General features: G+C 42.0%; 1 protein-coding gene across 2 annotated transcripts in view; it reads left to right on the forward strand.

The window, feature by feature from the left end:
- Nucleotides 1-26,397, forward strand: part of GAREM1 (GRB2 associated regulator of MAPK1 subtype 1) — a 143,272-nt gene that overhangs the window by 18,218 nt on the left and 98,657 nt on the right. For both annotated transcript variants that reach the window (XM_019498662.2, XM_006258655.4), the window contains exon 2: nucleotides 15,897-16,037. In XM_019498662.2, the coding sequence (XP_019354207.1) occupies nucleotides 15,897-16,037 (141 nt within the window). The remainder of the gene's footprint in view (nucleotides 1-15,896; nucleotides 16,038-26,397) is intronic.

Below are 26,397 nucleotides of genomic sequence, written 5' to 3' on the forward strand. Positions count from 1 at the left end.
ACAGAGAGGTGGTTTTTGTGCTTATTAAATCTAATTTAATCACAAATATAAAAGTTTATAACAGAAAAAAATTAAACTTTATTCAGAATTAGGTTATTACTCTTGGAAAACTTTGAGAACAACAAATGGTTTTAATTGGACTGCCCTGTTTGGGCAGTAAAGAGGTATCAAAAAGAAAATCACAAATGTGTTTACTGTAAATAACTGGAAACATGATGTTGTTGTGCTGCACTGAATTTTGCTCTCTCAAATTCTTCTTTTGTACCATGACAGCCATAATCTATGGACAAGAACCACCTGCTTGAAGCAGAAGTAAAATTATGGGTCTTTCTGGCTGCTCTTATTTTCAGCGTCTGGCTATTAAGTTAAAAAAACTCCATATGAAGTTTATCTTGTTGCCAGTGTGCAGTAACATTTCTTCTGATGTAAACTGATTTCACATCTTAATACAGACTTCCTGAAAGAGCGTAGTGAGGCTTGACTTGCTTCTAGCTATTCAATCTGTTTTGTGTGGGATATAGAAACTAGATGCTAGAGAATAAGTAATAGCGACTTTGGCCTGGAAAGCATCAAATAAAGACTTGCTACATTTCAGTTACTTTTACTTTGTTTAGGGAGTTTGTCTGAGCTGCCTTCAAGTGGGGATCATTGCTGGGTAATGCATTAGCCTCCCCATGAAAAGTGAGCATAAGTTTTTACCACACTTTTTTCTCCTAGGGCACAAATAAAAAATAAGCTTAGAGAACATATTGAAATGCATATCTTACAGTACCATTAAATATAACTTAATGGCAATTGACAACTTTTAAATAATTCCACATTTGCTTACTGTGCTCAGGAAAAGTCTGAATGACTAGATATTTTTTTGGAAGACCATAACCCAAAAACTTTAGGTACTTGAGAGTGCGCCTTACAGGCAGACTGAGAGATGCAAACTCCCAGTTCAAGAAAAAAAAATCTTCATTTATCTTGTACAGATCTGCATGCATATTGATTTGTTAATTCATAAATTTTGGGTTCTCTGCCTTTTAGGTTTCATAGTCTCTCAGGATTCTCATAATCCCAAGTGTTAGACTTTTTTGTTTGTTTTTTTGGTAAAATAAAAAAACACATAGATGAGAAACTCAGTTTAAATTAAATCACATGATCTGAGAGATGGGTCTTTTGAAAAGCACAAAATATCACAGGGCTTATGATAAACAGCTGGCATCACTGTTTACTTCTAAACATGCCTTTTGGTATTAAGCAAGAAGTAAGGATTTCTTAGTACAGTATCTTTTATTGGACTGCCTGTATAGTTGGGAAAGAGTTAGATAAGCTTTTGAATGTAAGACTTTCTTCATCAGATCTAAGCAGTGAGAGTCAACACAGCATAGTGTATTGTAAGAGCTATAGGAATTCTTTAAAATATTATCCACAGTAGTGTATACAAGACCATATTAGTTGAGACTTTTGGTGTATTGGTCTTCTAGCTCAGTGGAGGCCAACCTTTTTGGCTGGCGTTTTACAAATTAAGCCCCGTCCCTGTGCCAAGTGTCACTCCAATTCACTTCCCTTTCCCAGTCTATTGCTCTAATCTCTCCAAACCTTAGCAAATCTGCCACATGCAAAACAAAATGGCTGTGCATGCCACTTGTGGCCCACGTGATGTGGGTTGGCCACCCCTGTTCTAGCTGTATCTGTAACACACAGTACAGCAAAGCTTAAATTGGCTCCTGAGATGAGCAACATTAATGAGCAAAGTAGATTATGACAGAAAGTTTACTGTGTTTTGGAATGCAAACAGAAATGTTGGGACATTATATTACTGTGAATGATTTTTTTTCTCTGTGGAGGCGGTGGGTGGGTTGTGTTAAAAGATGCACTCCACATTGTTTGGCTTATGTTCATAAAAAGGAAGCATTTTGGAGTCTTGGGTATTTCCTCATAAGATGCAAAACAAACACAAACAAGCCCAAATAAAATCTAGCTTGTTACTTTTGGCTTTTCACTTTGGCCCATAAACAAAATAAAGCAAAGCACCAAAGGTGAAATTCTGGCCCCTATCAAGTCAATGGGAGAACTGGTTTCAGTAAGGCCAGAATTTCATCTTTAGTGTTATTAAATTAACTCTTACTCCTATTTTGTAGGAATTGAACAGCAATGGTAGATCTTTTGGGATGCAACCTATATGGCTTCACAGCTGCATTGCATTTGCATTGGGACAAACTGGATTTTTAGTGGCATAATCTTGGTACAGTGAAACTATTGTAAACCTTGAGATCTATTGCAACCACTAAATGCTTATCATTAGTAAATAAAATTGCCTGTTTCTGCAGCTAGTATGAAAGAAGTGGGGAGGGTCTCTGTCCTTCCAAGTTGGGACTGTAGTTGGTACTGGCGTGTATTTATGCCTTGGCTAGATTGAGGCTATTCGACTGTGTCTGGGTTTTTGTGGAATTGGTGACCTGAAGAGATGAAGTCTTGTAGAGGTGCACCAATGCATTGGTCCTATATTGAATTGGTGCCAATATAAAGAAAATCAACTGTATTGGAAATCGACCTGATGTGGCTGATAATTTGGCCAATAAATGCCCATGTGTGGACATAGCTGAAGCGCAGCACATAGGCAGCGAGGAGCACAGCCTGGCAGTGTGGAGAGCTGAATGCAACTGGTAAGTCTGTTGTGGTGGAAAGGAAGGGGCATAGGGGGAGGGGGATGCAGATCAACACCCCCTGATGGTGAGGGAGGGAGTGGGGCAGGCGCTGCCTAGAGCTGCAGCTCATCTGAGGGCTGGGGGGGAGATGGCTCCCGATGCTGCACACAGCCCGGGAGGGCATGGCAGAGGGGGATGCGTCTGCCCCTGGATCTGAACAAGGGTGGGGTGGCTGCAGCTGGGGCAGCAGCTGCAGCCTCTCTTTATAGCCCCCCCCCCCCCCCAGTGCCGCTGCTGCCTGCCCCCAGTGCAGCCCTGGCCCCAGCCTGCAGCTCCAGCCTGCCCTACCCCATGCAGATCTGGGGGGCACACAACCCCCATGCCCTCCTGGAGTGCATGCAGTGGTGGGAGTCTCCCCCTGGACAAGCCACGGCTCTATCTTGTGCCCCAGCCCCACTCCTCCCTCACTGCAAGGGCCTTGATCTGCCCCCCCCCACCGCTTCCACCACAACGGACTTACCAGCTACACGCAGTTGTATCAGAAATCGGATTGGTATCAGCCAATATGCCTCCTTAAAAATCAGCTATCAGTATCGGCCCCCAAAATCTCTATTGGTTCACCCGTAATGTCTTGTTAACTACTTTAGGAGTTAGATGGAAGTTGTAAACACTGTGACTTAATTATTGGATCTAATTTTTGCCAGGATGGGAGACCACAACTCTGTCATATCTGCATTTCCACTTGGATACTGCATTTCTCCCTTGTGTGTGTGCATGCATGTGCACATGTATGGCTGTTCTCTCATTTCCTTTTAATAGTCTGTGCTTAAGAGGCAGGCTAGTTGAGTGATTTAGAAAGGAAGTCAGATTTCTAAGTTCTGCCTTAGGTGCCTTCTGTCTGCTTAACCAAGTATTTTAGTCCTCTAGTTTTTGATACAACACTGAAGTTGTGTGCTGGGAACAGCTGACTCCAAAAATTGCATACAGAAGGTTGCAGTCACCTTGTTTGGGTAGGCTCTGGAGCTTTCCGCAAATAAATTGGCATAACTGACAGCTCCTTCCCTCAGCCAAATATAGTTGCCTGCATTGTGTGTGTGTGTGTGTCTCTCTCTCTCTCTCTCTCTTTAATGTGCAAATGCTTGAGCTAAAAATGCCTATATAGACACTATCTTTTGGAGTTGGGCAAGAACTTTCAAATGCTAGGGATGCTTCTCTCATGCTTCTTTATGGACTGAGATTTTTTTTTTTGCCTTGCTCTGTAACCACGGGCCCTCTTCCTTGGATCTCTTGAGTGTATTTTAACAACCCTTGCAATAGCAGGACAGTCTACTGATGTCCCTCTGTTTTGCCTGTAGCAGGTCAGAGTGCTATTGATGTCTTGGACAATATGCCTTGTAGTTGTGCAACAGGGTTCTCTTGATTAGTGTAGTTGTAGGAATAGGCTAGATGAGATTTGTAAGGATGGTTTGAATAGGGATGATCCTGCCTCAGGCAGGGGGTTGGCCTGGGCCCTAGATGACTTCCAGAGGCCCTTTCCAGCCCTGCTTATCTATGATTCTCTTGGTTATCCATACTAAATCAGTGACAGTGCATACAACCTAGTTTTAATCTCTTTATCAATGGCTTTGGGAAGCTAACAAAGCTTTCTCTCTATACAGTGTTCTATAGTTTTGTTAGGGTAAAGGTAGTCTGAAGTATCTAAACTGTTGATAACTGACCTCCTTTGCAGCAGAACTTTGTCAGTTGTATATTTCAGCATGGCTTCTGTAAGGTTGGCTGATGCCATTGGGTGTTTTTCCTATGGACTTCTCTGTATTAACTGTCTGAGTGGTGGTTGATTGGTTGGTTGTTTTAAATGACTGAAGAGGTTCCATCAATTCACAAGCTGTTCTTTCCCCCTCCTCCCTCTCCCCCATTATGACAAGCAGTGCTGCCATTATGGCAAGCAGTGGTGAAGGCTACTCTGATATTTAGGTTAGAACAGAGATTAAGGCTATTTTCACCCATGTAACTTGGCTTTCCTCAGTATTGTCATTTTTGGTGTTTTGTCAGAAGTAGTAGCAAGGGCCTGCCTTCCTTCTGCCACTTGTGGTTATCACAGTTATTAAGAGCAAAACATACAGTTAAAGAAAATGAGCGAGTATACTTGTGACAGTGCACTTGAATAATGCTAGTTTAATGTTTGCATATTCTATAGAAATCATAACCTTCTGTTTTCTGGTAGGCTAAGTCTGGTATAGAGAATGTAGTGATAAACAAGCTTTACGATAAGCTTCCTTTCGTTCTGTGCTTCTGTCCTTGTGTCTTGAATGGTTAAGACATTTGGAGGCTGAGGGAAATAGGTTTTTGTTGCATTACTTTACCATAGGTTCCTTCACTCTACTCTTACTTTCTTAAAATACAGTGATTCTCAGCGACTGTTCCACAGTACCCTGGGATGCCTGGAAATCCTCTCATGGGTGCCACACAATGGTAATAAGTTTACAAACATGATTCATGAGATGATAAATCCAGGGATTTCTAATAGAAATCCATATTTTTGTTCTTTCTGAGTTCTTTGCAACAGAAAATTGCTCTTGGTTTTCTGTAGTAAAAAGAAGAGTGAAAACTAAGAGTTGGCATTTTTGGGCATGCCTCGCTTCTAAAAAGGTTAAAAACAACTGTTCTAATGTGGACAGTCAGATAACACCCTTGTTAGGCCTACTATAGTGAATCCTATTTCTGGTGGTTTCCAAGGCACTGAAACTGCAAAATTCTATTTTGCAAAATTTAGTGAAGTCAAAGCCTGGGGTTTCTCTCAAGTTTTGAGAGGAGTATGCTGAGATTCATGTTGTTAGCAGTTATTAGCTGTTTGTGATTGTTTGGAAGGAGCTGTGGTATAACTTCTTGTCATAGATCATGTCCCTATTCGGAGAAGCTCTTTTGGGATTCCCGAAGAAGATTCCTTATTTGGGCTCCCTCTCCCTGTATGACTCCTTGAGGCCTGCCCTGCTGTGGATTCTCAAGGGATAAACCTTTGGCTTGGAAAACTTGGGTCTCAGCAGTGTAGGGACATTGCCAGGTGCCCAGTTCATAGGGGTAGTGGCAACTTCTGGTTGTCACTGTGATTGCACAGCCACCAGCAGCAGCCCTTTCCTGCCCCCCCCCTTCCCTCCTCCCCCGACTCCTGGGGCAGTGTGAGGGTGCCTGGTGTTGGCGTACCGCTGGCACTAACCTTGCTATGGTACTGCTGGGTCTCTCTTTGTCCCTGGCTTCCATGACAGTCCATAGCATCTGCCTTGGAGTGTGGTAGCACAGAATGTTTCCTGTTAAAAGTGCACGAGGACCTGTTTTATTTTTGGAAGAGCTCAGGATACAAACAGGCTTTAATATTGAGAGAGACTCATAATAGCACACTAATTTATATAGTTTCAACAATTTAATATTCAGTGATGGAGAAGGGATAAATCTTAGTAACTCAGGTGAGCCACATGGAAGGTCCCATATTTATGGCTCTTCAGGCCTCAAAACTCTTACTGTACTGGTATAAATACTTTTAAGCGACAGTAATTTTTCTAAACTTTGCCAGTAATAAGGGCCAGAAGCAAAGTTGCCAGTGCTTGTAGTCCCAAGAGCATAGAAAGCTTTCTATAAATGTTGCTGTGTATTATGTCCTTCATCTGATTAAATGCTTTAATTCCTGCGCCACATCCAAAAACATAATTGCAGCATTCACATTCTTATCACAGCTTTTAAGCTAGAAAATTCAGACTTCTTTCCTAGACTACTGACCTGCCCTCTTTGCCCTCTAATCCATGTTATAGATTCATGGAAACTGTGGAAGAAGTAGACAACAGGGCTTGTCTGTTGGTGAGGTTATTTCCAATAGACAAAACTATAACTCTGCAGTTAAATTAAACTAATTGCTAACTAACCTTTATCTCTTTTCTACTTGATATATACCAGTAGTTCTCAAGCTCTTGGATTTGGGGCACACCTTGGAAAGTGCCAGCTCTTAGTTTTGACACTTCTGTAGGCAAAAAAAAAATACAGTGGTTTTTCTGTTGCAAAGAACTCGGACCACAACTATGGGTTTCTATTTGAAATCTGTGGGTTTGTGTTATGATTCATGTTTGCAAACTTAACAGTGCTATTACCATTGTGTGGCACTCCACAACACCCTTGAATAGATCTCTAGGCACCCCAGGGTACCGTGGCACTCCCCCCTAAGAATCGCTGATGTAGATATAGGGTCAGATAAACAATTTGCATGAGCTGACAACTATTAAGAAAGATCCCTGTACCTCTTAGTTTGAATGCTCAGACTGTACAAGAAATGTTCACTTCTTTCCTGAAAATATAGGCTTAAAAATTAGCATCTTTTTAAGGAAAAATGATGGTGGAGGGAGCTTTGAGTATTAGTAAAGTAAACTGCAGTAATAGAGGCACCTGTTCTGCAAAGTAGAAGTTGCTATGGTAATATAGCCAGGCAATAAAAATAAAACATAATATACTGGTAGCATTTTGCTGGGTCATGAACTGGATGGGAAATGAATACTGATTGGCCTATGGCTAGAAAAGGTTTTGTCATGCTTTTCTGATTTGTGTGTGCTCTTTCCCAGCTGTTAAACTGGGACAGCATGCATTGGAGATGCAGTAAGTATCCATTAATTATGTATGAGGTTGGTATTTAAATGGCAAAGACACTTTCTCTCTCTTGGTAACTATTTGGAAGCACTTCAGTAGTTGTCTTTATCAGTGTATGCAGTAATTTGATTCATTTACACTATCTTGCAGTTCCACAGTAAATCTACTATTAGATTATCAAACTTTCACATTGTGTACTCTCGACAAGTACAAATAGTAAGGCCACAAAAGATGAATTCAGGTTATGTTGTCTTAACCCTGCTCCCCGCCCTCAATATTTTGAGAATTTGTAATAATGTCTCTATTTTACTTAATTTTTCCAAAGTATATAAGGTTTTGGTAGTTTGACCCATCTCCCTTTGCATTCTAATTCATAACTTTAGTTGCCCTTATTAGGGGTATTTATTTATTTATTTATTTTTAAGAATCTCTCACTATCTTACCTCCCCGAGTCTGTTGTGAACAGTGAAGTAATTTAATCAATATGGTGTTAAAATGCTGGCAAAGGTTCTGCAACATTACATCAAACACGACTGAACTGATGTTAGCAACAGAGAGAGAACTTTGCAAATAAGACTTTGTAGATGAGGCCTGAACTTTCTTTCTAAGCTGGAGGCTGTTGTTTGTCATGTTGTGTGATTGAATGTTCCCTTATCTTGAACTGGCACTGCTCTAGACTCTAAATTTAGCCCCTCCTAAACACAATAGACAACCGTGGATCCTCTGGGTCATGGTGTATGCGTAGGAGGTCTAGTCACCAAGACCTTCGTGTACATCTAGGCAAGAGTATGGAGGAGCAGAAGCTGCCTAAACATATCTGCTTGTTGGAATAAATCATAGCTTGTTGCCTGTCTCTTGCCTTCTTTAGAAAGGAGGTTGAAAGAGTAAAAAGGTCTTTACAAGTTGCTTTTTGTTTAATTCAGTGGTGCTCAACCTCTGTGGCTCCACACTCAATAAAGGCTTGAAAGAAAGATAAAGAGCCAGAGAACTGCATATATGACTCTGGGTGAATGTTGAAGTGGCGTGCGTTTGCCAAAACAAGTAAAATGCTGTACAGTCTATACTGACACGTGTTGCATTATAATTGCATATGTTGCAGGGTGTACATACCTGACATATGAAAAGAGCTGTAGGTGACAAGTTGAGACCTGTAGTCTGAATATCTGGTAAAGGCGGCAGCTGACAGGAAGGATGTCTCTAGGATTCTGGAATTTGCACCTCCACTTAGCCTGGATTTGGTAACTTTCTGAACTGCGAAAGACACCTGTTTTAAGACGGCGTTTGGCAGAGGCTGAGAGTATGCTTCCCAGAACAGAGAAGGGGTGGAAAGGAATTTCTGTAGGTGTCTGGCTGAGTTCCTGTTTAAACTATTATTTTACTGCTGCTATGACTTTTTTTTTTATTGTGTTATTCATGGCATAGTTGAGATTTCGCTAAAAACCTTGAATAGGTATCTTTATCTTAGTCAAATCTAAATAAGACCACCCCTCACCTCCACCAAATAAGTGGTACTTATTGAAAAAGAAGTGTATATAACCCTTAGCTGCCTTGATTATTAAATTGGTGTATACTTTGAGCAGCCTCTGCTTGCCACTTCCTTATGGACCTTGTACTTCAAATGAAAGTAGGGAATCCTAGCCCCTGGTGGATATGTAGCAATCAATATGCCTGGCCCTGTCTTCACCAGCTCTGTAACAGTGAATGCACTGCTCCATTAGGACTTACTTTTTCCACTTCGAATTGTTTTGGTTTATTTAAATGGTACCTGTTAATGTAACTTTGTCCTTTTCTTAAACTAGTTTGTTTGTTTGTTTTTTTCTTTTTCTAAACCCCCATTTAATTTGTCCAGACTTGGGAGCTCCCACTTGAAGGAGTAGATGTGAACTTTAAACAGAGATGAACAAATATGTGGCATTTCAAAATATTTAGATTCTTGTAGATCCAGATTTTATTTTAAACAGCATATTTTTGTAGGTGAATGAATCATGTTAGCCTTCATATTCCGTAAGTAATTTAAGTGTCAGTTTCCTAGTGCTAGAACACTTAAAGAAGGTTGGTTTTTTGTTGGCGTCAAAAAGACAGTGCTATATTTGGGAACCTAGATGGTGACTAACTAGCAGGAACATAGCTTTGTGAATCTTAGTGGGCCAAATCTTTAATGGTTAGACTAGGTTATTCCATTAGCTGACTTTTGAGATTTAGGATCTAGCTTTTAGCATCACTGTGAAGCTTTACATAGACATTTAAATTTCTGCTAAACACTCTGAGCTAATAAAACTGTCTGTGCCTACAAATTCAAATGATTAAAATATTGTTTATAAGGAATGCAGTGTTTTGCCTTCTTTGACATGATGTCTCAAAGGCTATATGTGTAGCCATACAGCTCTACAAAATCTTGTTCCTGCTATGGGACTCCAAGCCTTAGCACCAGAGAATGGTGTTGGCTAACATAAATTGGCTTAAAAAACAGGCTTAAACAAAACTCAGGGAAATTCAGTTCAGGCAACATCCCTATTCACGGGGACTTAAGTCTTGCCATTCAAGCTCCAGTATATAGAAGCTGGTCATAAAAAAATAAAAATAAAAAATCACAGTGTGTTTTGGTTCTGAAAAATTGCCCTTGGACATTAGTGAGATCCTACTGCCAGCTTTACAATGAGCAAGCCCTTTTAACAGCAAATGCTAGGGATAATATTCTCACTTAACTAGGAACTGGTGTTTAAAAGATAGATGAGGTGGAGAAGGATCTGTATTTAAAAGTGAGTAGATTTAATGGGCATGGGAACTCTTTACCCTGGGATCATGTACTAACATCTACCTCCTGTCAATTTAATACCTCAAGAAATCAGAAGGATTTTTCCAATATGAAAAATCTGTCTTCATCTGGCCATAAAAAATAATAAAGTGGTCCTCATAGTTCAGTCAGGCTTTCACTTACTTTGCAGCTTCTGTGGAATTGTGGCATGGATAACTGTTTGTTAGTTGCCCCTTAAAAACGGAAAGCTACTTTTAATCTGCATTCTGAATAAGAATGAAGGTACACACATTTGGGTTTTTAAAGTGACAATTTATATCTAACTACTATAATCACAGCTACTTCGAGTGATGTCCTTGTATGGTTGTACATTTGCTGAATTTTGTCTTGCAGGTAAAAGATGTGATAAAAGATTTAAAGAGGTGAGGATAGCTATTTGCTAGCTAGGTTTTTCTTCTCAGGCTTTATTATGAATTAATTAAATTGCCTTTTTGGAAATAAAAAAGGTAGAGGGCAGGTTTTGATACCAGGTGCCCTATATTTTACTTGTAAAAGGTTGGGACTCTAGGGTGTCTTTACACAGGCTCCGGGGGTCAAGGTGGCGGGATGGGGAGCACTTTTAATTAAAGCAGTTCTGGGAGTTGCTCTAATTAAAACACCTGCAACCTTTCATGTATTCAGCATCCCTCACTTTAAAATGGCAATAGGGGTGCTTTAAAAGCTTGTTCTGCAAACTTCAGTAGGAATAGGTTGAGTGGGTGAAATGAGAATGGATTACTTTGTATACTTTTGAAGACTGGCTTAATCCTTTCATCGTTTAAGTAGTGGAAGACTTGGATAACTTAAATTCTCAGTTCCTAAAATTATATGCCAAATATGTTTTCAATGCACATACACACTACTGTCCCTGTTCAGTGCTAGCAACAGGTAGTCGGAGTTGCTGCCGGTAGTCAAAATTGAGCTACTGATGTAGCTGCAGAAGACTTTTTGCTGAGAATTTTGGTTTCTATCAGAGGAAGAGCTGAGCAGCTAAAGTTGGGACACTTCTGAAAGGAGCCCTACTTTGGAACTTGGGTTTGATTTTAATGCAGCTAGCAGGGATGAGCATTTATGCTCCCTTCCTTTGCTACCTACATGTCCATTTGTAGCATGGAGAAGACTAGGGAGACATCTGTGCTATTCCATTAATTCCTTCTGGTTTCAGGTGGCATCATTCTCCTCTCTTCACACAGGCTCGATCTGATAAGCCATTCATGGTCTGAAAGTTTGCTAGCCTGAAGTCCCAGTCAGTTCGGTTCACTATCTGAAGAGCTTAAGGTACTTGAGTTCCAAGTTGTTCTTAGTCTTCTTATTGACCTTAACTATGGAGTCACATCTATTTAGGATTGTATATTTACACTCACCTGGTCTCACCCAATTTTAATAGAGTAAGCAGTTTGGAAAACTTAATGTCTGCCATGAAGGAACCAAGCCTTTATAACAGATGCCTTTTAATTTGTTAAGAATGTATTTCTCATGCTTTCCAAGGGTGACCCGTGTTGTAATTCCCTCTGTAATTCCTGGACTTCATCTTCTAGATTTATTTGTGATTTTGTTTTGAAATTATAGCTGAGTTACATAACAGAAAGAAAAAGGTGTGCCAGTGATGTTTCAAGCTTCACGCATCTTCACTAATGAAACTAGTAAAATACTAGTTCATCCCCTGGGTGTGATCATTCTATTTAGTTTAAAGACAAAATAATTGCTTATTGCCATTGACTTTTAAAAAGCATGAATTTAATTTAAACTTACAGTTCACATGGTTAACATAAGCAACCAAATCTATTACTAAATGTCCTCCTTTAAAGTCTGTTTCTTTTTCAAATGCACATAACTAAATATTTGTCTTGGCTAACTAAAGAGAGCTTTTACATATTATCAGTTAGCTTGTGCTCAGAGAGCAGGCAAGATGCCAGCAAGCAAAAATTCTGGAAGAGCTTTGTGTATATTTGTTCTTCTGCCGAATACCTGAATGTACTTCAAGATATAAGAGGCCAGTTCATTATAAAATGTCTGGGCTGTAGGACTCCAATAAAATAACAAGAAATTATATATTTAATAAAAACTTAATTCATCCCTTTGAGTTCCAAGGCATGTGGTAATAGTAACAACTGAAACCCAGTTCTAAAATGCAGTACTTGGAAATCACCTTCTCTCTACTACAAATGGTAAGAGTGTACTAAAATAGTACCTCTATGATGGGGGGAGGGGAGATTTGGGGGGGGTGGGGGGAGTAACCAGATTTAAAAGGGCTCTCATTAAGACAAAGGCATAACAGGAAACAAGGGCAATTAATTAACCAAACAAAATCAAAATATCCATGAAACATTAACCAACCAGGTACAAGCTCCCAAAGAAAGTTTTCTACCTTTCCAGCAAGGAAGTAAAATTGCTTTTGAGAATGAAAGTCTTAACTTTTGTACTAATGTGTGTAGAAGCAATTGGAGGGCTGCCTCCTTCATTGGAAAAGTATGTATGAGCAGCTGTGGTAGATGAAGGAACGTATGGTATCCAAAATTGGTTGCAAGGCAGGTGAAGGTGCTTTCTGAAAGACTCCTGGCCATAATTCTGAAAGATCCGTAGGAAAGCATTAAAATAAAATGTATTATATCACTTTTTGCCTCTAACTGTCAGGTAAACTGTCAGCTGCACCTCAGTCTGTTCTTGACTGCTTTTCTGACAATGGTATTTTTAAAGGCATTTTGATAGATGGCATGAATCTGTCCACATTTTCCTTATACACTAAGCCAGGGTAGGCTGCCTTCTGGTGCTGCGGGCCAGAATGACCCAGCCTAGGTCAGAGGCAGAGAGACGGGCAATAAGACTTGGCTGTGCCACTGGGGCTTGTCCCTGTGGTGGCACAGGGAGAGTGTCTACAGGCAAATCTCCAACCATAGACTACCACCAAAGCCCCGTGTCCATGGGCCATATCCAAAGTTTGTGTGGACTGATTTGCCGCCCATAGGCAGTATGTTGCTGACCACTACATTAAGTAGAAAACCAGCCTGAATTTGGCTATGGGTAGGTAAGAACTATCTTTTGTGGACGTGTCATACTGTGCTGGCAGATATAGTATGAGGCAAGTGCTTTGGCCACTGTATAGAATATGTATTGTAATAAGGGTCAGGTACAGATATTATACCTATACCAGTCTGAGTGATCAGAAATCATTTTAACCTGTAACAGTGCAGAAGTTCAGCACACACAGCCTAGTCTAAAAATGGCAGAACCCAGTCTAAGAGAGATTTGTGTGCACATTGATGCAGGTGTAATAGATTTAGGTTAGACTGGTGAATCAAGCTTCTGTACCAGATCCCCTGTTGATTTTCAAGTTGGATTGCTCTTCTCTAGCTTCCCAGCCTCCATTGTGGCCCCCCACTTGCCCTGTACAGAGGCATGCTAGCGCTTGGCCCGTGCTCTGTTGCTCCGACTGAGTGCCCAGTGGGCCCTGCCCCATAGCTCTCCCAGAGCCAAGCCTGCCAGCTGCAGGCAGTGAGGGAAGGTGTCTGTATCCCGTTGCACAAGTCCTGGGACTTGGGCATTGTAGTCCCTGGGCCGTGTCACTGCACCCCGTCATGAAGCACTCTGCCATGCATGCATTCCCCAGTCACTGAGTTCAGGAGAGCCCCCATGCATGGGCAGATCTCCATGGACCCTTACCCTGGCTCCCACACACCCAGCTGGCGGCCCACATGCCTCCATGCACCAGCACAGCTCCATAGCCCTCACACTTTTGGGGAAGCCCATGCATTGGAAGCTGGCGACCACCTCCTGCAGGTTGACAGGGAGGATGAAGTGGTTTCCCTGGACATCCTGGATGACGGGGCACACTTCCTGGCTGGTCTTTTTGGCTGTGTTCTTGCTCATGTCAAAAGGTTGGCAATATAGCAGTAACTGTTGGGGGTAGCCAGCCTCATGATAGCGATGGTCACTTGCTTATCTGTAGTCGGGGTGGCTGCATGCTGACATCCTGGCACGCAATATTGGGGGCCAGCTGGGCAACAGTGTCCATGAAGATGGCCCAATGCATGTGGAAGGCTTGGACCCACTGTCCATCATCCCAGGTGCCCAGGACAATCTTCTCACCTGTCAGTGCTGATAGCACGAGCCCAGAACTGGTGCTCGATGGTCTGGAGGTGGTGCCCAGGTGCAGCAGTTGGCCCATGTGGGACATTTAGCTACTGGGTCTGTGGCACAAAGCCACATGCCACGGTGACCGAGTCATGTCCAGGTGGACATGTGTGATCCCCGCCACCTCTGAGTTGTGCAGTGTGACGAGCAGGACATGCCACAGCTCCTGGGTCTCCCTGCTTGGGGACAGGCGTGGGTGCAAGCAGGGCAGGACATGGAGGCTTGTGGAACTCCTGACAGAGGCAGCCTTTGTGTCCTCCTGCCTTGCCACAAGGTGAGCATGTGTCCTGTTTGCTACCAATCTATCCTAGGCCACTTACAGAAATCCGCATAAGTTGGATTGATTTACTCCTCCGGCTTTTTGAACATCTGTACCTGGCCATGGGGTCTAGTTTTCGTTTTTACTCTTCTATTGGGCTTCATTGCTCTTTGAAAATGTTTATTTTGAACAGACATGTGGCACAGCTCTCGCAGCTGCTGTGCTTCTAAGCGACAAACTCTGGTCTGGACTAGGAACAGTGACTGACACGTACAGCCAAAAGGATCACATACCTTAAAGTAGACATGAATGATGGGTGAAACCTGGGGAGTGTTGGGTGGGCCTGGCAGTTACTAAAGTACAGAGAGGGATGACAGCAGAAATGGACTTGGGGAAGCTCTGAACCACACTTTTCTAGCTTGCCTTGATTTTTTTCATTGTTTTCTGTGAGAGAACATGCAGAAGAATGCAGGACTGGGCATTACAGGGGTCACCAGTTGAGTAGTGAGCAAGATCAATGCAACTAAAGCATCTTCTTGCCCCCAAGTATGATAGCCTGTGTTGTTTGCCAGTACAGAACCATAGGCAATGTGTCATTGTACCCCCCCCCCCCTCCCCCAGATTGGCCACTGCCGGCATCCGTGGGCCGTCCACGCTTGCCCCCCACCCGCTGATACTGATGCTGGTGGCTGCAGGAGGTCCCCGCACGCCACCATGGTGTTCCCCCAGTCGCGGGGGGCACCAGTCATTTGTGTACAGAATGGAAAGATTTGACTACAAATTGTCATATAAACTGTCAGGTAAAGCATAAAATGGAGGTCTGGATGGATAGCAAATATATTCATATTACAAATAATAAAAAATTATGGTTTCTGATGTTGTAATAGTGTTCTTATCTATAACCTTGCAGAAACTGCCTAGTATTTTATCTAGGATCTTCATGCTACCACATTAACGTGGATATACTATGCTTTTGATGCAATTGTTAGATGTCTATCCAGATTGCTAAAAAGAATTGAAAAAGTGATTTACTACAGAAGTATTGTGATATTCATATGTTGTTTGCTGCAAAAGATGGTTGATGCTTATGAAAGTACATCTACATGTATATACAACTGAGGCTGACTTTGGATTTTTGGGGGTCTCCACACTCTCATCCAGCCTATCCTGAGTGGTGTTTCATTGTTACCTTTTATTTCAGAATTTGGAGCTGCTGAACAACTGTAGTAACTTATTCCTACAGGAAATCTGCCACTTGCATATGGTTAGAATAATCTTAAACATTGTTAGGTATTCAGTTGCCAGTGTAAACAGTAATATAAAATAAATGACTTAACTTTTGTACCTCAAAGCTTTAGGGTTTGGGTTGGGGTTTTTTTTGTTTGTTTTGTTTCTTTGGGGGGTTTTTTAATGCAATTGAATCTGACATAAAACTTCATTTCTTTTGCAGGAGAAGTGGTAGAAGGCCTTCGAGAAAGTGATTATCTTCTGATTCATTCATGCCGGCAGTGGACAACAATTACAGCTCATAGCCTGGAGGAGGGCCATTACGTCATAGGTCCAAAGATAGAAATCCCTGTACATTATGCAGGTAAATCTATTGTTGACTTTGAAATAGAAAATCAGAGAGAATGAACTCCCTACCAGTTACATTGAGCAGCTTACCTGACAGAAAGAATCTAAATATCTTATGTTCATGATAGTGCCTGACTGAGCCTTTTAGCAGGGTTTTGTAGCACAAAATCTAAAGCTGCACATAAGGCTAGTGAATACTTTATCTACATAAGCAGCACTGGGGTAAATCACATGATTCCTTAGAAAAATGGGATCCAACTTGAGTATAACTGCTAGTATTTTTCATGTGAACTTGGTAACAAAAGTATTTAAAAAGTATGAAATGATCAGCCAAAGATGGAATAAATTTTACACTTCACTATACACTCCCATGCTAAGATTTTTAAATATTTTTGTGTTAAAAGCCAAAGAATATTGAAGAGAGAAAATTGCAGCCTCTACTGTTGTATTAACTCTACTGCAGTAACATCCTGCTATTGACTTGTTTGTGTGAAAGGTGCTATATTACATACAGGTATGATACAGCTAATCAATTTTATTGTATGTGTTCTAACACCAAGGAATTTTCTGTATTCATTCCAATATTGGATAGGATAGCAACAAGTTTAAATTAGGTGAGAGGGAGTATTATGAGTATCTTAGGTTGTTAACAGTAATGTAGTGAAAATATGGCTCTAACCCTGTTGGTTATATCTCCTTTCCTTATTATCTGTTATTACCAATATAATTAATCCTCTTTCTGGTTCAGAATATTTAACAGAACTATACTTACATGTATGAAAGCAGACGGATACAATTAAAGCAAATATTTTTAATACCAAAGCGATGTTCCACTGCTAATGACATTTTAGTGATGGAATTTATCCAGCCTGTTCTCCACCCCATTTGTCTTTTGGATACAAATTCTGGAAGCTTAATTTTAAAAGCTTTTATTTTAAAATAATCAGACTGAAGGCACATTCAGTATCATAGTGCTCATGGTATTAAACTTAATTTAATAACTTGTTTAGCGTAAATATTTCCTGGTGTTTATGCATAGTAACAGCTCTGTCATAGACCTCCAGACTGCTTGAGCTGTCTTGCTCTGGCCAAGTAAACACTTAGCTCCATGCATATTGAAAAGTGCATTTTTGAGTCTTCAGTTTAATTCTTGGACTAAGGAGAACAGAAAAATAAACCAGTCATTGGCACAAAAGAGTGCTGGAGTATCGTGGGTTTATTAAAGCTTGGTTCTTACTAGTGATGTCTTTGTAAAGCACTTAACAAATCTCTAGTACTTCCTTGAGAAATCTACTTCATTAATTTAGAATTAGAGATTTAGGGTCAGGTTCTCATCCCTTATACTAGTGTAACTCCATTGTAATTCCTCTCCATGGAGTAAATCCAGATTTGTATGGATTTGGTAAGATCTAAATCTGAACTAAATGAAGCATGCTTTTCGCAATGTCACAGAAGTGTAAGATCTCCCTACAACCTCATATGGTTTGGAGTATGGCTTCCTCATATTACCAAGGAAGATTGTGTTGAGTTGGCATTACACATTTTGTTACCAATTAAACCACCGAAAGGAAAAAATAATGCATCTGTGCAAGTAAACAAAACCTGAAATATTGTGAGCTGAACACTGAAATAAAAATGGCTTCCATGAGTGTAGGAAAACCATAGTAGCCTATCGACTTCTGAACCATAATTTGGCAGTAGTGTATGTTACACAGTTAAGTAAGCTACTAACAAGTTGGATACTGCTACTGGGCTCAAGTAGTTTTACAAAAATTGTTGGATATTCATACAGATGAATTTGAAAACATATCAAGTATTTTTATAAAGTGTTTTGCATGTAGAAAAGAAGAAAGCTGTGGAAAAGTGTAAGAGTTTTAATTACAGAAGGTGTCATAGAACAGTGAGGGTCAACCTTTTTGTCAGGCATTTCACAAGTTAGCCTGCACCCATGGGCGACTGATGCCTTCTGGGTGGGGGGGGGGGTACTTGCTTCCCCAGCGGCCAGTCAGCGATCAGGGGAAGGGGAGGGTTCTGGGCTGGCACGATTGGCTGCGGAGGAACACCCCCCCACACCCCCCTTTCCTGGTCGGCGTGATCAGCCATGGCAGGACTGTGGGGATCGCTTCTCCTGGCACCCCCACTCCCTGGCCAGTGCTCTCATGGGGGGGCACCAGTGCCCTTGCCTGCCCCTCTTGACCTTGCCTGCCCTCCTTGCCCATTGCCTGAGTGGGGAACGCTGATGTCAGGGGATGCATTAGGGCTCTCAGGGTGCATGTGCACCTCCTACATGTTGCCACTGCTGTTCCCTGCCCAATCTGCTGCTCTGCTTTCTGCTTCGTACTCCACCTGCCACTGCTGCCTGTTGTCTTCCCCCATTTCCTGAGTGCGATGGGTGGGGGCTGGGCTGGGCTGGGCTGGGGACATGCTCGGTGTCCCAGGCTAGAACAGGGACAGAGCCTGCTGGCATGGAGCAAAGGTGGAGGGGGTGTGAAGTAGGGGAGCAGAGTCTGGGAGGAACAGGTAGGCAGAGGTGGGACAAAAGAGGGGTAGATGCAAGCAGGGGGCAAGCTGCTTGACCTTGCCATACCACCTACCTCCCCACTGTCTGTTCCCCCTGCAGTGGTGGGAGGGATGAATTTAAGACCCCTCTCCAATAATTAGATTCTATACATAAATTTTTTAATTTATACATTTTTCCATGTATAGAATCTAATTGTTGTGGAGTCATCTTTAATTCAGGATTGTCTTTGATTTGAGTAGATGCAGTATTGTTAAACAAGATGGTCTTCAACTATAGCTGACTTGGTGAGTAACTGTAGTAGAGCATGTAGCTAACTTGATATGAATCATTCTGATTTGTGTTAGCCTACCAAGTGACCTATGCTTACACTATTTGTTGTGAGGACTGCTTCTAAGAGATTAAATGAGTGGTGTTTTTGTGCTTTGTTTTAATCATGTGGCCCTAAACATTTTATTTTTGTGCTGATTGCTTAATTCTGTAGCTTTGAGCTCCTGTGAATTGAGAACATGTGACATAAATACCCAGCTAGCAATTTATAGTTGGTTTAGTGTTTTATGTTACCTACAAGACTCTTTGTTGGGAGACGTTTTTTTTCAAGCAGCTTTTTCTGTCAAAATTATACTAGTATGGTAGCTTATACTATGGTTTTGGATTTCAATTATTGAACAGGACAGGAAGTTGAAACTTTATTTCCCTGAATTATGGGTTTTCATATTGTTGCACAAACTGCTAGTTTCGTGCCCCTTGAGGCTTGTCCAATCCACCCCAGGAGAGAGTCACACACACAAGCTAGGTCCAATTTCAGATTTATTGTTTACGAACAGATCGACCCAGGAGCTGAGCCGCTCAAATCAGAGTCGATCACAAATTGTGTCTGCAACTTCTTTTTATAGCCAATGTAAACAATAGATTTCAACGTATCGTGCAATTATTGGCAGACTTAGCATTACGTCTTGCATCGTATGTCTAGCAGTTACATTTTCTATGACGGCTTCCATACATGTCTCATTTACATCTTAAATCCCCTCCCAGGGGCAGTTCTTAAGCCCCCTGCCGGTCATCCTTCGGTCAGGGTCTGGTCTCTTCACATCAGCATCTTCCCTGCCCCTCTTCTCTTATCTCCCGTAAGGAGTTATTTATTGCATCTGTTCCTGGCTCTGTCTGTAGAAGTTTAGTGCTACTCGTAAATCTATCATTAGCCTACATGCCTTAGCAAAAGCAATTGTGATAATATGCAAAAGCAATTATAAAAGCAGGATGTATAGATTATGCTATATTTTTACCACAATATGAGACCATCATTCATGTATGTAACTACTAGTATAGCCAAAGCATTGGTTTTGCTACTTGCCAAAATGAGATACCAGTATATTTAAGTCCAAATACTTTAATAATTCACCAAACTGTCATCTTATTAAGAAGGAAAGTAAACTATTTTGAGGCATTCTTGTTTGGATCCACTATCTTGCTAATGATTATTTCTGGGGTTTCTCCACTATTTCAGTGTAAATATGCTTCTGGGGATAGTGCCAAGGTTTAAATCTTATTGTAAAGGAACAGCTGTATCTGACACAGCCATTCATCTGCGAGCATTCCCATTCATAATACTTTTACCAGTATGCACCCCTTTTAGAAGAAAACTAAAGTTTTAATCCAGCATCTAGTTTCATTTTCATGTGACTAAAAACAAATAGCAAAATATTCTGGCCCCTACAGCAAAAGATGAGTCTTTATATGCATGTTGAATAAGGGGTCAAAACTAACGTTTTGATGGAGCTCCTTTTTCTTAGCTTGTAAGAGAGTAGGATCCAACTTGATGAGAATGTAAAGACATTAACACCAATAGAGAATGTAATTGGCTGCCTAGTTTGTCCTTTCCCGGGGTATTATAATTGGCATCTGTGATCTCCCTTTAGAAATGAAGTACTATATTTTGAAGTACCCACATATGAAATAGCATGATAAAATGCTTAAAACATTCCTAGAAAGAAATTTACATGATTGACAAATGGACATCTCTTTCCTTAGCATCTTTCACTGATTGTGTCAACTTTTAAGGAGCTAAGCTTAGCAACATTAATTGTTTCAACTGATGTCATAATGGCAGAAAGCAGGATGGGTAGCATTTTAGTCTCTGACTTTGGCTAACTGCCTCTCACTACAGTTTAAGCAGTAGTATGCATCTTTCCTAAAGACGTTACTAAAATGGAATCTGTCCAGAAAGCATACATTCTTATGATGAAAGGTTGGGTCATACAACTGAAGGATGTGAGATGGATATTTCTAAAAGGGTTTTTGGAAATTGAGAACATGCAGAATTAGGGTATAACCAGGCATTACATTTCAGTGGAGGTATTTTCCAGGGCCATGAAAATGTGATGAGCAGGGGAACATACAGTCATTCTAGCCCCCTGGCTGGCAAGCTACAAAACTGCTTCCAAGGCAAGTTCTCTAGCTAGAGGATTACATCAGGTTGCTCCTTGGCTCCTTCTGTCCGCAGGGGAGCCCAGTCATTGGCAGCCTGCACTCTCTCCTACCTGGGGAAAGCTGCTGCTGAAAAGCAGCAGGTGCCAAGTACAGTCCCCCTGCCCTGTACAGGTTTTAGGGGCAAAGAACTGCTCTCCTCACCCCTGATGCCCACAATGCTTGCCAGAGCTCTTGCAGTGACAGGGGGAATTCCCCATCCTGTGCTTGCCTCCTCCATTGCTCTGGTGATTAGCATAGCAAGCAGGCAGGGGGAAGTTAGGATGAGGAACTTCCTGCTGTCCTTTGAACAGTTCCAGGACTCTCCAGTGCTGTTCAAAGGGCATCAGGAAGCCATGCTGCTGTTTGAGCAGTCCCAGAGAGGGCATAGACTGAAGTGGCTGAAGCAGCAGGGTCCCCACGGGGTTGCCTAACAGCTTGCCACTGGGCTGGATATTGGGGAGCCAGCCACTCCTTCAGGGGTGGAGGAGTAGGAGTTCTAATGCCCCCCCTTTGCACTGTGTAACCTAATAGCCATGGTGCTAGAAAACTTAGAAGTTGCTGTTTAAAGAGCTAACAGGTTGTGGTAGAATCACTAATATACTAATTATATAATTATATATTTGTGTGTGTGTGTACACAGACACTTATAATAATTGTGTGTGTGTATATGTATATAATATATATAAAATATTATATATATAATATTTATATACATAATTATTATAAGTGTGTAAACTCTTTCAAAAGTGCAATCTATCTCTCTGGAGGGGTGTCCTGGCTGGCTGAAGGCCCTTTTGAGATGTGTGAGATGGCGATCATGGGTATACTCCTCAGTGCAAATTGGGTAGTTTTGGAGAGCTTGGCTGTATATTACAGCTTTCTTGGTGTGTTTAGGGTGATTGTTGGTTCTGTGTAGATATGCATGTTGGTCTGTGGGTTTTTTATGTATGGTGGTTTGAATTTTACCATCTTGGATATTGATCACAGTGTCCAAAAGGGAAATGTATTCAAGTGATAGTCTGATGGAGGGGTGGTGATTGTTAATTTCCACCAAGAATTCAATTGGAGACTGCAGGGTTTTGGTCCAGATGATGAAGATGTCCTGTATGTATCTTGGATATAGTAAGGGTTTGATAGTTCAATTCTTGAGGAATTCTTCTAGGTGAGCCATAAAAAGTTTGGCATATTGTGGGACCATTTTGGTGCCCATAGTTGTGCCCATGGTCTGGAGGAAGTGTTGGTTGTTGAAACTGAAGTTGTTGCGTGTGTGAGGATGAAGTATGAGTTCAGTGATATCCTGAGGTCTGTACACTTTTCCCTTGATTTTATGCGGATTCTTTATATGCAAATTCACTCTTATGCGATGAGCATACTTAGACCCATAATTCATTATATGCAAGGTAAATTCGCTTTTACGTGATCAGCATAGATGATCCCTTGCCCAAGCATGTAAGTCTGTGGGGGGAGGGGAAAAGGCCGTGGCCCCGCTCACTCCAGCCCCGGCTGCAGCAGCCCTGGGAGCGGCCGGCACCAGCTGCCTGCAGCCTCTGGGCTGCACTGTGCTCTACCTGTCCCCCTGTGCCTGGGTTCACCCCAGCTTGTGGGCTGCACCATGCTATGGTGCAGATAGCTGGTGTTGGCTGCTCCAGCACAGGCTGGGCTGAGTGTGGACAAGTGGAGCCCTGGACGGTGCAGGACACAGCACTCACCCCAGCCCTGGCTGCAGTAGCCCCGGGAGCAGCTGACACCAGCTATCTGCATCAGGGCATGGCACAGCCCAGGAGCAGAGGTGAGTGGGGACAGGCAGAGCATGGTCCAGCCCAATGGCTGCAGGCTGCTGGTGCTGGCCACTCTTGGAGCCGCTGGGGCTGGGGTGAATGCTACTCTGTTCCCTCTGCTTTGCTGCCTTGTGCAGCCCTGGGAGTGGAACCCCTCCCCACACCCCTTCCCTAGTCCCAGCCTCACTTCACCGCCATGGGAACCTATTCCTATTTGCTACATTGTAAAATGGGTTTGCGTTACGCAAATTCAGTTTATGCACCATTCTCCAGGAACGCGTGTACAGCATAAATCGTGGGAAACCTGTACTCTGAGTTGTAATCTCATTCTTGTAGGTATGTGAGGCAGGCTTGGATGCCATACTGGTATAGGATGTTGGTGTATAAGCTAGTGACATCCATGGTGGTAGGAGGGTATTGCTGGGAAGGTGGTGTATGTTTTTGCAGGAAGTTTGTTGCATCTTGGATGACTGCACCCAAAAGTTTGCTAAGAACTTTTTTCCAGCTACTCATTTGGTCTAATAAAAGATACCACATTTACTAAAAGAAACTTGTCCTTAGCCAACACAGCTACGATCAAAAACCATGCTTTAAAACTAAACTTTTCAAACATCTTTTGCAGCCTGGAGGAGTATGTCTCTTCTTGTAAAAATGTACAGATGACAGCAGTGATGTGAAACAACACTTTTTTATTTCAATTTCTTTAATGAAACAACACCATATTCTAGGGTGTGTTGTGTTGCCACTCTGGAATTGTAACACATCCTGGGCATTGGAAAGACTCTACCTTTGACCTAATGCATTATGGAAGTGTGCAATTAGTGCAGTATAATAATTTTTGCTCTGTCCTGTTGCTTGCCTAAATGTTTGCATGGCTTTTCTAGTATTTCTTTAAACAAAGAAGTGATAGAGAAAAGTACAACTGTCATGTGATCCTTTGCCAGATGAGGCAGCTGGGCCAAATGAGTCACAATGCGCTTTGCTAGTTAGTAGGTGTTCATTGAATGGTAGCTCTAAAGCCTGTTAACGCTGGTTTGATTTGTTAATCATGGATTAGTGCCTGATAATAGGATGCAATAAGAAACAAGCCGAACAAGGAGGGAGGTATTGAATGAAGGTCTTCTTAAGAATGAACATGTCTCTGCAGTTGTGCAGCTGGAGAGCTTCCAGGCTCCATTGATGTGCAGCCTCAGATTTCTGTTTCACATATGCATTTGCTACTGGAACCACTGCTCTGTGTGTGTGTGTGTGTGTGTGTGTGTGTGTGTGTGGCTTTTTTTGTTTTTGTTTTGTTATTGTTTGGATAGCCCATCTGCCTTGGACTGGGTATAGACTTACGTAACAAGTATAGCGATATCAAAGGATGCTGTTATGATGCAACTCTTGCTTCACTACAGCATCATGCAGACGTAAGTGTAGCCAAACTGCTGCAAGTTTGACCCTGGTTCACTCAGGTTTGGAATTGGGGGGATTTAGCTTGCTCATTGCTATAGGACTACATAGATCTAACAGCTAGATCTTAGTAGCTAAGGCATGTTTCTAGGCAATATTTCCCCTCCCCTTTTAAAGCAATTCAAAGGTGGATGTGTCCATATGCACTGTGATAACTGGATCCTTTGAAATTCTAAGGAAGGCACAATAGCAGTACCAGTGCTGCCTATTTTTCTTTAAAATAGGCAGTTTTTTAATTAAATGGCCATATTGAGTCTGTGATTTATGCAAGACCAGAAAGTGCTTGGACTGGAGCTCTTATCGGTCTCTTGCACTGTGCCTAATCTGCTGGACGTCCACTGCCTGCTAAGTATGTTCATTACTTTTTCTGGCTTCTGTAGATGTCGGAGAGGATATCAGTCTTCCTCAGATGACAGTGTTAAGCTCTTTACAGACTAAATTCTATCTTTAAAAAGGGATGCATGGAACCAACTACTTTTCTGTGCCTTCCTACCCAACATCCGCAATTGAGGAGTAGGGTCCCCTTCTTCCAAAGATGGCATAAAGGGCAGAAACTCTTTCGTTTCAGCTTCCTGTATAATTACGAGTAGGAGATAATGGCAGGCAAAGCCAGAAGTACTCTATCAAACACCTCCCTTTTGGTCAGCAGGGCTGTATAGCCTCAGGTTGTTGTAGTAACTGAAGTTCAAAGAGAAGGGTGAAACCAAGAACAGGGAGGGGCACTGTTTTTAGGTGGGGTGACTTGAGTACTTCCCAACCAAGATGCTGTGCCACACCCTGACCTGAGGTTAGGCATGAATTTCTTAACTTGCTTTGTTCTCACATAATAACTTAGCTTGTCACCCAAGCCACATGTGGATCTTTGGGAGCATTTGTACTTTAGAATGTCATGCAAGTGCCAGAGAACAGAGCCGAAATATACTTTTGCTAATATATACAGGTTGCTTTTTTAATGGTAAGCAAATGTATGTGTGCACTTTCCAAAAGACCACTTACAACATCTGATGGCTTAGTAATAAAGTGCTGTTTTTTTTAAGGCTACTGAAGATGATTAGGGGTCTACCCAACTCGAAGGCAGCTGGCCAGTTTCGTGAGCAGATTGTAGGGCTGCCCATCTTCATGGCTTATCATGGCCAAGCCCCTCCCCCCCCCCCAACGTTGTGGCTGAGGGGGCCCTGTGGCCCTGCCCCACCACTAATTTGGTGGAGGCAGTTGTCCATCATACAGCCCTGCCCTTTGTTATTGATTGGTGGAAAAAGGCATGGCTACATGATGAGGCAACCCACTCAGCCAATCAGTGGTCAAGAGTGTGAAACATTTTGCCTGCTCTCTTGCATGCTGTCAGCCCCTGTCTCCCCTTCCCCTGGGCGGTATGTGTGGCCAGAAGGACTGCTGGCTCTCACTGGGGAGCCGGCACTTTATTTTAGTAAGTTTGGGGGGGGGGGGGGGGTTCCTTTTTCCTGCTGAGGTTGCCCAAGTTTGATTTGTGCAAAACTGCAGTTTGTGGAAGTAGGTCCCTAATGATGATCTATGTTAGTTTTACTGGTACCTGCAGGAATGATAGGTTCCAGAGTCTTTGTTTGTTTTACTTTGTCTTGAGCTACAAATGGCACATGATCAGTCATTTTAGAGAGATTTCTAGCCAGAACAGCTTTATTTTAGTTATGTAGCAAATATTCAGTTAGCTGCATAAAGTTTCATGTTCTCTTCCTTTCCAGAAGCAAACTCAATATTCCTTAAAAGACCTAACAGGTTATTTAAAAAGTAAGTCTGAGCAGCTGTGATTATGTATGGAACAAGAAAGGAGCACTCATCTTTTTGGCTTTCTTTTATGAAATAAAATATTCTTGAGGCCTAATCCTCAACTTTTTCCTGCTACTCTTTGGAGTGTCCTTGCATTGTCTCTTGAAAACAGGCCTCCCCTCTTCCATCAATCTTTTGATAGAGTGTACAGATTTTATATAATTTTGTCCCTTTCTTTCTGCCATCCTTCCACTTCACCCAAAAAAACCTCCCATATTTGTACTGCTGATTTAATCAATCAGGATTTTGTAAACCAGCAACTTCCTGGAGCCTCTGCTGGTAAAACCTTTGCTGAGAAGTGGGGAGTCAGTTTTGCATGGAGATATAGTTATGTTCTATTAGCTATGGAAGGTAAT

This window comes from Alligator mississippiensis, chromosome 3 (assembly GCF_030867095.1).
Source record: "Alligator mississippiensis isolate rAllMis1 chromosome 3, rAllMis1, whole genome shotgun sequence".
NCBI lineage: Eukaryota > Metazoa > Chordata > Crocodylia > Alligatoridae > Alligator > Alligator mississippiensis.